At 34.4% G+C, this 14,472-nt stretch overlaps 1 protein-coding gene across 3 annotated transcripts in view; it reads left to right on the forward strand.

Annotated features, from left to right (window-relative positions):
* Positions 1 to 14,472, forward strand: part of PDS5A (PDS5 cohesin associated factor A) — a 128,487-nt gene that overhangs the window by 63,272 nt on the left and 50,743 nt on the right. For all 3 annotated transcript variants that reach the window (XM_029234868.1, XM_029234870.1, XM_029234869.1), the window contains 8 exons: positions 503 to 618; positions 2,784 to 2,878; positions 3,785 to 3,930; positions 6,870 to 7,021; positions 8,386 to 8,499; positions 10,483 to 10,564; positions 11,778 to 11,826; positions 12,058 to 12,197. In XM_029234868.1, coding sequence (XP_029090701.1) covers positions 503 to 618; positions 2,784 to 2,878; positions 3,785 to 3,930; positions 6,870 to 7,021; positions 8,386 to 8,499; positions 10,483 to 10,564; positions 11,778 to 11,826; positions 12,058 to 12,197 — 894 coding nt within the window. The remainder of the gene's footprint in view (positions 1 to 502; positions 619 to 2,783; positions 2,879 to 3,784; positions 3,931 to 6,869; positions 7,022 to 8,385; positions 8,500 to 10,482; positions 10,565 to 11,777; positions 11,827 to 12,057; positions 12,198 to 14,472) is intronic.

Consider the following 14,472-nt stretch of genomic DNA (forward strand, 5'->3'; position numbering starts at 1 on the left):
ATGCTCTTCTATTAAAATGAGTTTTCCTGAATCATGACATTATTCAGTATCATGTGCTCCAGTCAGCAGGGGAACCTTGATTAAAACTTCATGTATCAAAACCTTAATTGATACGGGTTTATGTTGGAGATCAAATTATAGGATTAGGGCAGGAATTATTTGTAGCTCTTCCCTTTATAGAATTTTTTCTAGGACTCTTACGGAATGTTAGAATTGAATGATTATCTTCATGTTTCTACAGCATCTGTACAGATTGCAAACAAGCAGTGAAGTAGGCATAAATTAACAGTTGGAAGTGTATGAAATAAGAGCAAAGAACCTGATGATCTAACATGGAATCAAGTCAACTTCTGCACAGTAAATGAGAGAACATGATATTTTAAAGTTCTTATCATTTTAAGCAGAAATAATGAAATTGTAGCTTCTCAGAAATGTTTCATGTTATTTTTTTGTAATCTGATGAATAAACCTCAGGGTTTATTTATTTTCTTTTTTCCCTTAGAGCAATGATGGAGAAGAGCGATTAGCTGTTGTTCGACTTTTAGCTAAATTGTTTGGTTCTAAAGATTCCGATTTGGCAACACAGAATCGTCCTCTGTGGCAGTGTTTTCTTGGACGGTAAGAGAACATAATTCTGTGGATTCTAACTTTTATATTTTGGAGGCTAGTGAATGTGGTGCACTTGATTAAAACCACACATATCAAAACTTTGATATGTGTTTGTGTCTTTAGTACCTGTGTTGCTGTCTTTATTGGAGAATAAATTGTAAGACAAATTCTTTATGAAGAAAGCTTTGTCTTATTTACCCACATAACAGGTTTTAATCTTTTTTGTGTGTGCTAAAATAATGTCATTAGAATAAATAATTCATATCTGAGAATGTTCAGAGTCTTAAATTTTTTAAATAAGTCATGAGACTGAAGACATCATGGTCCAAAACATGCTAGTGTGTACTATGTGTTTTTTTCTAGAAGTTTTCTAGGTGTTAAACTTCTAGAAAAAAACATAGACAGTACACACTTATTGGTTTTAGTAGTATGCTTTTGGATGTGTCTCCTCAGGCAAGGGAAACAAAAGCAAAAATAAACACATGGGACTACATCAAACGAAAAAGCTTTTGCACAGCAAAGAAAACTATCAACAAAATGAAAAGGCCACCTGCTGAATGGGAGAAGATATTTGCAAATGATACATGTGATAAGGGGTTAATATCTAAAATATACAAAGAACTCATACATAAGTCAACCTGATTTAAAAATGGGCAGAGGATCTGAATACACATTTTTCCATAGAAGACATACAGATGTCAACAGACACATGAAAAGATGCTCAACATCACTAATCATCAGGGAAATGCAAATCAAAACCACAGTGAGATACCACCTCACACCTGTCAGGAAGACTGTTATCAAAAAGACAACAAATAACAAGTGTTGGCAAGAATGTGGAGAAAAGAACTGTGTACTGTTGGTGGCAATGTAAATTGGTACAGCCACTATGTGAAATAGTATGGAGGTTCCTCAAACATTTAAAAATAGAACTATTGGGAATTCTCTGGCAGTCAGTGGTTAGGGTTCATGCTCTCACTGCTAAGGGCCCAGGTTCAATCCCTGGTCAGTGAACTAAAATCCCACAAGCCACACAGTGTGGCCAAAAAAAATAATGATGAAAAATAAAACTATTATATATCTGAAGAAAATAAAAACACTAATCAGAAAAGATACATGCGCTAGCTCTATGTTCATTGTGGCATTATTTATAGTAGCTGAGATATGAAGCAACCCAAGTACCCAGTTAGTAGATGAATGGATAAAGTAGATGTGGTATATACATAAACAAGGGAATTTTACTCATCCATAAAAAAAGAATGAAATTTTGCCATTTGGGATAACATGGACGGATACTCTAGAGAGTATTACGCTAAATGTAATAAGTCAAACAGAGAAAGACAAATACTGTGTGATTTCATTTACATATGGAATTTAAAAAACAAAACAAATGACCAAACATAACAAAACAGAAACAGAGTCATAGATAAGGAGAACAAACAGGTGGTTGCCAGAGGGAAAGAGGGTTGGGAGAGGAGAGAAATGGGTAAGGGAGATTAAGGGGTAAAAAAATCACATTATTCATAATTAATAAATATGTTTTTAAATTGCCCAATAAATTTAAAACTTGACAGTTTCTCAGCTTATCCGTATTATATGCAGTTCTGAATTGACATACTGAGTTTCATATTATTAAGTTCTTACAATATATTAAACCTAAAATAGCAGTTACAGGTTGGTCCCAGCCATATGAAACTTTTTTGCTATGAGGCAATATGGCACATGTATTTTATGTACTTATCTTTGAATTTCTGGGTCTGCCTCATATATGATTTGCTTTCTACCTCACATTCCTCTAGTATTTTCCTCCTATTAACTTCTTTCAAATAGATTTTGTGCATTTTGAATATTTATTTTTTGCTTGTTTTGTAGCATAATTTTAAGCTCCAATTTTTGGTTCTCCAGTGAAGGTAGTTTGGGTTGGGGGGGTGTGTTTATACCGTTTTTGTTTTAGCATGGTGAAAAAATCCTGTTGTAAAAAATATTCTTGTGAAATTATGTATCTTTTTACTTTATATTCTTCCTTCAGTACAAGTTAACTGTCATTTTAATAAACCAACACATCTTATAATCAATAACTTGTTGTTTATGGGTATTTACGTAGCATTGATATACCTTATTTGAAAATAGTTATTTTGCCTTACAATTAATATTAGCAATCTTTTTCTATGTAGATTCAATGACATTCATGTTCCTGTGAGATTAGAAAGTGTGAAATTTGCGAGTCACTGTTTAATGAATCACCCAGATTTAGCAAAGGATCTCACAGGTAAGGTAGCTGGTTTATTGAAGTATGAGAGTAATCACACAAATATATTTTAGTTGTGGCCTTTGACTTTAACTTCGGTTTCTGAATAGGTTTCACTCTGGCACACTTTCAGGTCTCTATCAGTCATGGACTACTAGTAAGGGATTTCATGTTTATACAATAAAATTACATTTGAAATCTTCACATTGTAATCCTTTGGAATTTTCTGGAAATCATAGTTTGAGGAAGTAGACTCTTCCTTATGACTCTGGGTTTGGGCACAAATCATTATATCTGTGTGATAATTAAATACGGTAACATATCTAATAATAGGTGGGAAAATGATTTCTTCTGAAGTAGACTAGAATTTCTCATTCTTCTCTTGAAGTAGAGCATTTAAACCTACTTACTTGGTTGTAACAAATAAATAACTGCTATCAAAATATTGTTTACCAAAAAAGAGGAAATAACTTTGTTTGTATCGTAGTTATTTAGGATTTTTTTTAGAGGCCACAGAATGTTATTTTATGTTGTGTAATGTGAAGATATATACCTATCAGCAAACTTGCTATAAGCATTTTTACTATATTTTAAGTCTTTTAATATGTATCGTTAACTTAAATTCTAAACTGTATTAAATCAGGTGCTGATTTGATTTCAGGTGCCGATTTGGCTTTTCCAGAATAGTTGATATAAAATGTTTTATTAAGATGTGACTTTACAGTAGTAAATAGTGTGGTTTAGTTTATTTTGTTATTATGTAGGGCATTGCCACTTCAAAAATTAAAGAATTTTAATTTATGCCACATTTTACAATCATTGTTCCAGTATGGACATAAACTTAAAAGCATTAGTTTTTTTTTTTGTCATTCTGAACATAATGAATATTATAGCTAACATTTAGCTTAATTTTTTCTCCTATTTCAGAATACTTGAAAGTTAGATCACATGATCCAGAAGAAGCTATTCGTCATGATGTCATTGTTACTATAATAACAGCTGCCAAAAGAGACCTTGCCTTAGTAAATGATCAGCTACTTGGCTTTGTAAGAGAAAGAACACTGGACAAACGGGTAAAATCTGAGGAATTTTATTCTTTTATAATTTACTGTGTTTACGTTGTTAGCAAAATAGAAATTATTTTCTATTTAAAGTTCTTCTGTGTGAAAGTCAAACTAATACAATACCAAATAAAAAGCTAATAATTTGTATGTTTCCTGTGTATCTTTTAATTATCTTTACAAATGAATACATTGGATTCTGTAGCTTTTCAGATCTTAGGCATGGGTTTTTTAGCCTACCTTTACAAAAAGAGCAGCTAAATTAAAGTTTTATTTTACCTTTACACTTACATGATGAGTTTCAGAAGGAAGTTTCAGAAGTGATTGATCACCAGTCTTTTATAGTTAGCATCTTCAAAAGTAACTGTCTTAGAATATCATACTTTCTATGAAAGTGGTGTTTCCATACTGCTGTGCTAAGCTAAGGGCCGAAATGATGTTTAGTTACTATTCTTTTTGTGTAATTTCCTCCATGTGGATGCAGTTAAAAACGTGGGTTGATAAAAGCAGTACTAAGAACAGTAGTAGCAGTTGCTAAGAAAGTGTCAACCATGAGTAAGAGATACACAGGCAAGGCAGGCTGATTAAATGTGTTACTTATTAACATCTTCAACAAAGGTTGCCTTTGCAGTGTGGTATTTTATTTGAAGCATAGTTGAAAATCTGCTACCCTCTTGAAACCAATGTAATTTAGCTATAATTTCAGAGTAGAAAAGCAATATCTTGCTATAGAGATATAGCAAGATGCATTCTTTTTTTTTTAACATCTTTATTGGCGTATAATTGCTTTACATTGTTGTGTTAGTTTCTGCTGTATAACAAAGTGAATCAGCTATATATATACATATATCCCCATATCACCTCCGTCTTGCGTCTCCCCACCATCCTCCCTATCCCACCCCTCTAGGTGGAGACAAAGCACTGAGCTGATCTCTCTGTGCTATGCGGCTGCTTCCCACTAGCTCTCTGTTTTACATTTGGTAGCATATATATGTCCATGCCACTCTCTCACTTCGTCCCAGCTTACTCTTCCCCCTCCCCGTGTCCTCAAGTCCATTCTCTGTGTCTTTATTCCTGTCCTGCCCCTAGGTTCTTCAGAACCCTTTTTGTTTTTTTTTTAGATTCCATATATAATGTGCTAGCATACGGTATTTGTTTTTCTCTTTCTGACTTACTTCACTCTGTAGGACAGACTCTAGGTCCATCCACCTCACTACAAATAACTCAGTTTCGTTTCTTGTTATGGCTAAGTAATATTCCATTGTATATATGTGCCACATCTTCTTTATCCATTCATCTGTCGATAGACACTTAGGAGCAAGATGCATTCTTTAAGTTCTTCTGAAATAGTCGTAGGAGACAGATACATAAAGTAGACACCGTTTAACTTGTTCAACTGTGTCAGTAATTCTAACTCTGAGAGTTTTTTCCCCTTGGCTTTAATTTAAATGAAATGACACTCCCTACTGGTTAGTTGTTAACTACCCCCTCTCCCCCGCCCCCTACTCCCAAACCAGATTTCAGGTATTGCCGTTTGTGTTACTTCCTCCTTTTAGAAACAGTTCACTCCTACTTCTGTCAGTGTTTGTTTATAGTTTCAGGAAGAGTTGAATAAATGATTCTTGCTAACTGAGACTGTATGATATGGTCTAATAATTCAAATAACACCTACTGTACATTTTAGGAACTGGTTTTTGGTGTAATGAATTAAATGACCTTGAGTATAGCCTTTCTGAATTTTGTTTTCTATAAAATGTGGGGACAGGACTTAAATCTTTGATTTCATGGCTTACATTCTTTTGTTTCATGTTAGACATGTCAAAAGACATCTGTTACCTGTTATATGGGAACAGAATTTCATTTCATCTACCAAATAGCATACAAATGAGAAAATTATACTAAAAAATTATAAGAAAGTATTAACTTAAACAAGCCAAAGATGGGACTCCCCTGGTGCCACAGTGGTTGAGAATCTGCCTGCCAATGCAGGGGACATGGGTTCGAGCCCTGGTCTGGGAAGATCCCACATGCCGCGGAGCAGCTAAGCGTGTGCGCCACAACTATTGAGCCTGCGCTCTAGAGCCTGCGAGCCACCACTACTGAGCCCACGCACCACAACCAAGAGTAGCCCCCACTTGCCACAACTAGGGAAAGCCCGCATGCAGCAAGGAAGACCCAATGCAGCCACAAAATAAATAAATATATTTTTAAAAAAATAAGCCAAAGATAAGTATACTCTGATTTGTTATTGAGACAAATAACTTGTGATTATTATTACATCGTACTGTTGTTCTAACTCTAGATTTTTATAGGCTACTTTTCTGTCCACTCTCCTCTCACCACCTTTCTTTCCTCCTCATAAACCATTCCAATCTCTTTAAGTCCCAAAGAATCTTTCACGGACTAGGATGTGACTAGGTAAATAATTTGCCCTTTTAATCTACAGAGTAAGGAAGTTCACTTAAGATGATCACTAAGGTGCTTTCCAACTTTGTAATTCTAAAATCTTGATACTAAATTTTGCTCTTATTATTCTGAGTTAATATCAAAAGGGATGTAACTAGGACAAAACATTCCAGACGATAGGACTTTTGTTTGCAGAGTGAATTAGACGCTTTCTCTTTTATTTTTTAATCACTTCTAAAACTTAGCCAAATTTTTTTTAGACAGAATCTAATGAAATATTTTGTAAGATTTACTATTGCTTGGCTTTGAGGGAAATAAAAAATTGGTAGGTGAATTAGCAGTGTTTGCACTGGATGATTTCTAAATAGGAACATAATCAAAATTGTTGGTTAAGTGATTTGTCTGCCTCTTTTGAAAATTAATATTGTGCTAATCTATGCACACATAAATCTCATTGTGCAACCTAGTGAAGAAATGGTAATTTTTGCAGATTTGTATACTAAAGTTTGGTATCTAGCTTATCCAATAAACTTTATACTTTCTAGTGGCGAGTAAGAAAAGAAGCTATGATGGGTCTGGCTCAGCTTTATAAGAAATACTGTCTTCATGGTGAAGCAGGAAAGGAAGCTGCAGAGAAAGTCAGCTGGATAAAGGACAAACTTTTGCATATATATTATCAGAATAGCATCGATGACAAGTGAGTCTAATATGTTGGTAAAATGGTTGAATATAAAAGTGCTTTTAATTTTTAAATATTTCTGTTTAATTTTTCATAATAATTAGTTTCTCTAAGTTTAGAAACCACTTTCTACGTATTTAGACATACCATGTTTAAATAAGACTCCAGCCAAGACTGTGAGTTAGCATAATAATAGTGAAATATGCATGAGATTTGGACTCAGACCAGAGACCAAATGTTCATTCTGCCCGTTATTAGATCTGTGCCCATGCACAGCTGATTTAACTTCTGTGTACTTGATTTTATCTAAAAAGGAGTAATAATAAGCCTTTCTTACAGAATTGTCTTATGGATTAAATAAAATAATGAATGTAATGCCCCCTAGCTTACTGCCTGGCAGAGTAGCACTATTTAATAACTGTTAGTTATTTTTTCCTTTTTACAACACTGTAAGTACCAATAGAGGTATTACTGTATTTTTAAATTGAAGTATAAGTGACATACAGCATTACATTAAATTTCAAGTGTATGACATTATGATTCTATATTTGTATATATTGCCTAATGATCACCACAATGTCTGTTTAACATCCGTCCCCGTACATGGTTAGGAAATTCTTCTCTTGAGATGAGAACTTACATTGTTTTCATTTTCTGAATGTTACTTACAATTCTCTGTCGGATTATAGTAATGATTTCGGTTTTTGCAAAATACTTTGCAGTGTTTTATTGAGTTAGACTGACTACTTTGACATGATCGATTATGTATTTCATTGACTAATGCAGAGCCCTTAAATTTTCTTATTCCAGTGATGTTGAATAATAATTATAAGCTTAGCAAGAAGGATATTTTAATATTGGTGAGGAATTTAGAATGTGGAAAGGAGACAGATGTGCATAAGAAAAGCTGAATTTTCAGGAAGATGAAGGAAGAGCCCCCTGATTTTACTAAATGTGACAACATGGGAAAGGAGCCAAACTAATCAAAGGAAACTTTTTTTTTTTGAGAATTAATTATTCTTGAGATCATAGCTTTATGTGTAATGTTAAGTAATTTGCTATAGCTCCAGACTGATGAAGAAAACAGGTAGAACAGCCTAGCACCCTGTGCTTAGGAATAATATATAACCCTTTTAGGACAAATGTTTCATACTGATAAAACATAAAGTCACAAATAGCAACAGTAGCTCTAAATTTTAAAATAGCCATACTTGCAAGGAAAAGCATTGATCACATACTGATCTTTTCCATTGTATTTTCACAGATAAGTATCATCATTGGTGTGATATCTTTGCATGAGGTGGATAAAATATGAAATGGCTGTGGCTTCTAACAAATAGAATAATTTTGTTACTTGGGTTTTTTGTTTGTTTGCCTCGTAGACTGTTGGTAGAGAAAATCTTTGCTCAGTATCTTGTCCCCCACAACCTGGAAACAGAAGAGAGAATGAAATGCTTGTATTATTTATATGCTAGTTTGGATCCAAATGCTGTCAAGTAAGTTACTTTTTAAATGATTGGAGTATTTCTTGAAGATTTTATAAAATTACTTCGTCTTATTTAATTAATTGTTGTTGATAGGGTTGTTGCTTCTTCTGGTTGAATCAAGAACCTCAGATAAGTATTTATAGAGAAAATTTTTATTATATAAGTCCAGTTAAGTTAAAAGCAAAAATATTCCTATATGCATAGGCATATTTGGCAACTGAGCCAGTAATATGGTTTCAGGGATTCAAAGAAGTCCCCGTGTCAAAATTATCTTTTGTTCACCTGTTGGCTGGGATCTGAATCATACTACTGGAGCTTTACCATACTAAGCCTAAGAGCTAAGAACTGGTTCTTTGTCAGGAGAGCGTGTCCAGATCACTTCTATGTAGAATAACCATGTGATTGATTGTCCAAACTGAGATATTTTTGAGATTGAAAGGAGGCACTAGTAATAATTTTGTTCAGACAACTGGCATAAACTTTAACTATCCCAGGCTACCTAGGATGTGTGGACATTCCACTTTAATAAAGCTTTTAAAAAACTAAATAACTCCTGTCATTGAGAATTCTGATTTTTCTGAATAAGAACCTCAGCTGTTCCATTTACATATATATATATATATTGCCTTTAATTTCTTATAATTTCAAATTTACAGAAAAGTTGTGAGAATAAAACAAAGCTTTGTGATATCCTCTTTAGGCAGATTCATAATTTTTGACCATTTGCTTTTTATCATTTGCCATTTGCACGTACTTTATATATGTATTTTCTTCTGATCCATTGATAGTGATTTGCAGACATTGGATCCCTTTACCTCTAATACTTCAGTGTGTATTCCCTAAGAACAAGGGTACTCTTTTATATAACCAGAGTGCCTTTATGAAAATCAGGAGATTTAACATTTTAAAATATTGTCTAATCCAGTGTGTATTCAGATTTCTTCAGTCGTCAAATAATGTCCTTTTTGGATGTTTTTTTCCCTTTCTAGGATTACACATTGCATGTTTAATTATCATGTCTCTAGTCTTTTTTAATTTGGAACCATTCCTCAGTCTGTCTTTGTCTTTTATGACTTTGACATTTTCCAGAAGAGTATTGCCTAGGCCAGTTATTTTGTAGAATGTTCTCTCAGTTTGGATTCATCCAGTGTTTCCTCATCATTGGGTCAAGATTATGCATTTTCAGCAGAAAGTCCACAGAGTAATGTATCCTTGGTGCATCCTATTAGGAGACATTAGCCATCATTTTAAAAAAGGATTTGAAAGTGGTTCATAATGTTCACTGTAGGTAGTAAACCCCTGGCCTAAGGTCTTGATCTCTGTTTATATTTCAAAATATTTGACAAAGAGTACTCAGAGATAGACTAACTTCCCAGAGGTCTTTTGGGCACCTGAAATTACAGAGTGGGTTTGTGAGAGAAGAAAATCTGCTTTCGTGGAGAGAAAAGAGTCTAGAATAAAGAAACTCACGTTTAATTTAGCATTTTGAATCCACATCATTTCTAAGAAATTCATTTTTTGAAATAGTCTACACTGCTTCATGCATACCCCCTTAGCCTGGCATAAAAAGGCCTTCATGATCTGATCCTTTTCTATTGTATGTTCCAGCTTCCTTATGCTCCCCCAATCACATTCTGTGCTCCAAGCCTATAAATTTTTTTTCACTTTCCTGTATGTGCCATGGGCTTTGATGACATTTTCTCTCTCTTTGTAGCAGAACATTCTGGCTTCCTCTGCTTAGACTGTCTCAGTTCCTTCAGTTTACCTGGCATGATCCTGTTCATCCTTAGAAACTTCTCAAATATTTTCTCTCATAAGAAGCCTTATATTAAGTAATTTAAACTAAACTCTGTTAATCCTAATAAGTAAATTTTCTGGTGCTTAAAATTTTAGGTAGAGGTAGAAGAATGGTGTAAGAAAAGTAGTAAGGTTGAGTAGTTACCAGTATTGTTTTATTATGTATTTTTTTCATATTTATAACTTTATTTACAGGGCTCTCAATGAAATGTGGAAGTGTCAGAACATGCTTAGAAGTCATGTACGAGAACTATTGGATTTGCACAAGCAGCCTACGGTAGGTTCATGGTGTTTTATTTAAATTCAGTTTTAGTCATTGTTCATTTTTCTGTAGTCATATATAATGACGCAAGCAAAAAGTATTTCATGTGTTTTGTTTTCCACATGTCAGTTAAACAATTTCTGTGGTTATCCAAGCTAAATTTGCATTTCACATGAATATAACAAAATTTTATTTTCCAGCATGAGCAAAGAAATGGTGTTTTCCAGCTTATCAAGTATTTAGACACTAAGAAGTTATAGTTTATCAATTATCAAATCATTAGAATTAAACCTTAATATAAAATTAGAAGTCATAAATGTTTTTTTGCTCTGTGATTTGGTCCTTTATTATAGAGTCAGTATCAAATCAGGTATCAATCCTTTGAATATGCCAAAGTCAAATTAACAAAGAAATACTGCCCAACATTTTCTGGAAGGTGGATAAAAGAAATTTGAATAATTTCTTAATATACTTCTAAACATATTTGCTAGAATAGGTGTTCTTAGCCAGGGAACCATACACAGAGACCCCTCAGTGGCCCAAGCAAGGGTTGTCAAACTTTTTTTTGTAAATGACCAGACAGTAAAAATTTAGGCTTTGCCAGCCATACAGTCTCCATGACTGCTTAACTCTGCCTTTGTGGTGCAGAAACAGTCAGAGGTACAAATGAATGGGTATGACCGTGATCCAACAAAACTTTAACAAAAGCAGGTGGTTCATGGGACCATGCAGATTCAATAATAAAATAATACTCTTGTTGTAATGGAGGAAAGGGCAGTAGGAGGGGAGGTGATATATTAAGTAATGGGCCACAAAATAGCTGATAGAACTCTATTCAGAAAGAAAATTTTTCTGCTCTCCACATTTTTAGTTAATTTTCTTTGGTGTATGGTTTCACAGTAATTTTGATATGATAATTGTTTTCATTATCTTCTCTGTTCAGTCTCCTGGCAAGATAACTTTCCTATGAAAGTTATATACTCTTAAAAATTTTTAAATAACTTCCTGCTGGCATCTCCTTTCATTCTATTTGTGCTAACTTAATAGTTGTGGGTACTTCATAGTTCTTTGTCCTCAACATAGGGTGTAGATATGGTAAGCCATTTTCTAGTGGGTATATTGTGATGGATTTTTTTTTAACTTAAAAAAATGTACAATACTGAGTATAGTTTTCTTACCAAAATTTGGTAGCACATGTGACAGCTTTTGTTTTTGTTTTAAATTTCAGTCTGAGGCTAACTGTTCTGCCATGTTTGGAAAACTGATGACCATAGCAAGTGAGTATGTGTATTCACTCTGTAGATATATAGTAGACATCAAATAATTTACCCAGGGGGACTATCAATTTAATACTAAGTAAGAAAAACTAATCCTTTTCTTAATAATTTTATTTCTAAGAGCCAGATTGACTGATTATCTTTTGATGCCTCAGCAGTATTTTTTAAGACAGCTTGCTTTTAGTTTAGTGGTTTTTCTTTTGTAGTATTGATTCTCTTTGAATTTTATAGAGAATTTGCCTGACCCTGGGAAAGCACAAGATTTTGTGAAGAAATTTAACCAAGTCCTTGGTGATGATGAAAAACTGCGGTCTCAGTTGGAGTTGTTAATCAGTCCAACCTGTTCGTGCAAACAGGCAGATGTTTGTGTGGTTAGTAAATTATACTTTTATATTTGTTCTTCTAGCTTTGCTTATAGCAACTTACATTTCATTAAAGCCTTCTTTACATAGATTATTTTATTTGTGTGAGTTTAACAATACTGTGAGCTCTGAATTACCTAGGAGTATATCTGGTCAATTTAGTTCTCTTTACTTACCACTCGTCAGCCAAATTCCAGGAAAAACACTAGAGAACTAAGCCAGGGAGATTGATCCTAGGAATTGAGCAAGATAAAATGCTTTGTATTTAGTAGACATTCATTAGGTAAATTAAATGCTTTTGTGTGTTGTGTGTGTATTTTCTTCTCCCATGTATTAGTAGGTAAATCAACAATAGTTACATTGGCATATACGCATTTATAGATAAGGTAATTCCTATTTAGGCTTTTGTCTTCATTCTATTCTTAGACTCTTTATTTTATAGAGAAAACCAATTGTTGACAATGTCAGGAAGGAAAAATTCATCCATTCATTTATTTAGCATTTTATGAGACCGTTTCTGTTTAATTTCATCTTTACCATTTACTACCAGTGAGACCTTTAGTAAGTTCAGTATTTTTGAGACTCATTTTTCTCATCTCTACATGTTAACAACCTCACAGGATTATTAAGAGGAGATAGATACAGATATCCTATATAGATATAGATACATGGCCCTAGACTGCCCTTTAGGGTTTAAATAAATTGCATTTCTATAGTATTACACATATATGACAAACACTGTGCTTGCGACCAGGCTTACAGAGATGAATAAGAGAAGGAAAATCATTTCAGTTATTTATGCCTAACTTTGTTCTAGAAAGATAATTATTTAAATATGTGATAAGGGATAAGGACTATAATAGATGTATATACAAAGTCATCTGGGAACGTGGAGTATGTATTTTTTTCAGTCTAGTAGGAATATAGGGTCTCTAAGTGGATCTTAAAAGAGGAGTCGGGTTTCCCTGGTGGCAGAGTGGTTGAGAGTCCGCCTGCCGATGCAGGGACACGGTTCGTGCCCCGGTCCGGGAAGATCCCACGTGCCGCGGAGTGGCTGGGCCCGTGAGCCATGGCCACTGAGCCTGTGCGTCCGGAGCCTGTGCTTCGCTACGGGAGAGGCCACAACAGTGAGACGCCCGCGTACCGCAAAAAAAAAAAAAAAAAAAAGAGGCGTAATCAGGAACAGGTGGGAGGAAGCCAGTTTAGGGAAGGAAGCAGTGGACTCTTCCACTGGGCCTAGGGATGTGCTTGTGCCAGGTGCCCAGAATACCTCGCTCTTTGCACTTCGGAACAGGATGGTTTGCTGAGAACATTTAAAGGTTTCATTTACTTCTTCGGCATTTAGAATTCTAGTTCCAGAATACTGTATTCTGCCGGGCATCTACTAATATAATTGATCATAGAATGAAATACCTTGAAAAAAACGCAGAGAGAATTGGTTTAACCACTTCATTTTACAGGTAAGGATTGAATTTTAAAGAGATAAAGTTTCTCATCCAGTGTTTCACAGCTGGTTATAGTGGCTGTGCTGCAAGTAGAGTCCAGATCTCACAGACCCTCAATAGTGCTCTTTCTATACATTTCATCATTGTTTGTAAGAACCAGTACAGACTGAGTACTGCTCAAGAAATGTGGACCTTGAGAATGAACAATCAAGTGGTATTTTTTGGTCTGAGAAAAATAAGACTTGAGCTTGAGTTTGAGAAATGGTACTAACATGAATTCCTACTATTTGTCAGAACAGAAATATCTAAGAGTTTCCAAATCCAAAATGTATATGTAAAACAGATATTGTAAGGAAAACATCTCAGGATGAATTGATTGTAGGAAGCAGGAAGGTGGAGATGAGGACTGGACTTGCACTGGAAAGAGCATGGTAATGACACCTTTTTGGAGGGGAGGTTATTCTGAGGATATTTAAGAAATGGGCCACCAAATGGCTAAAAGAACTCTGTTGCAGAGGGGAAAATTTCTACTCTTCGTATTTTTTAGTTCATTTTCTTTGGTAAATGGTTTCACAGTAATTTCTCTCTTAGCTTACATTAGCATTGTGTATTCTGAGCACATTATTTAACTTTATCTCTATGTTCTCATGTGTAAAGTAGGATTTGTAATACCCTTTAAATGCTCAGGAAAACAACCACCATTAGAATAGTTTTGCTGTTTCCCAGAACATCTGTATCATTTTGTCCTTCTCCCCAAAGGCTATTGTTATTAGTTATACATATCCTTTAATATCCACATTCCTTTTTTCCTCAGTAACAGAGTTAGTAGGAGTGGAGAT

The sequence above is a fragment of the Monodon monoceros genome, unplaced genomic scaffold (genome assembly GCF_005190385.1).
Source record: "Monodon monoceros isolate NGI ecotype Baffin Bay Population unplaced genomic scaffold, NGI_Narwhal_1 Super_Scaffold_20, whole genome shotgun sequence".
In the NCBI taxonomy this organism is placed as follows: Eukaryota; Metazoa; Chordata; class Mammalia; order Artiodactyla; family Monodontidae; genus Monodon; species Monodon monoceros.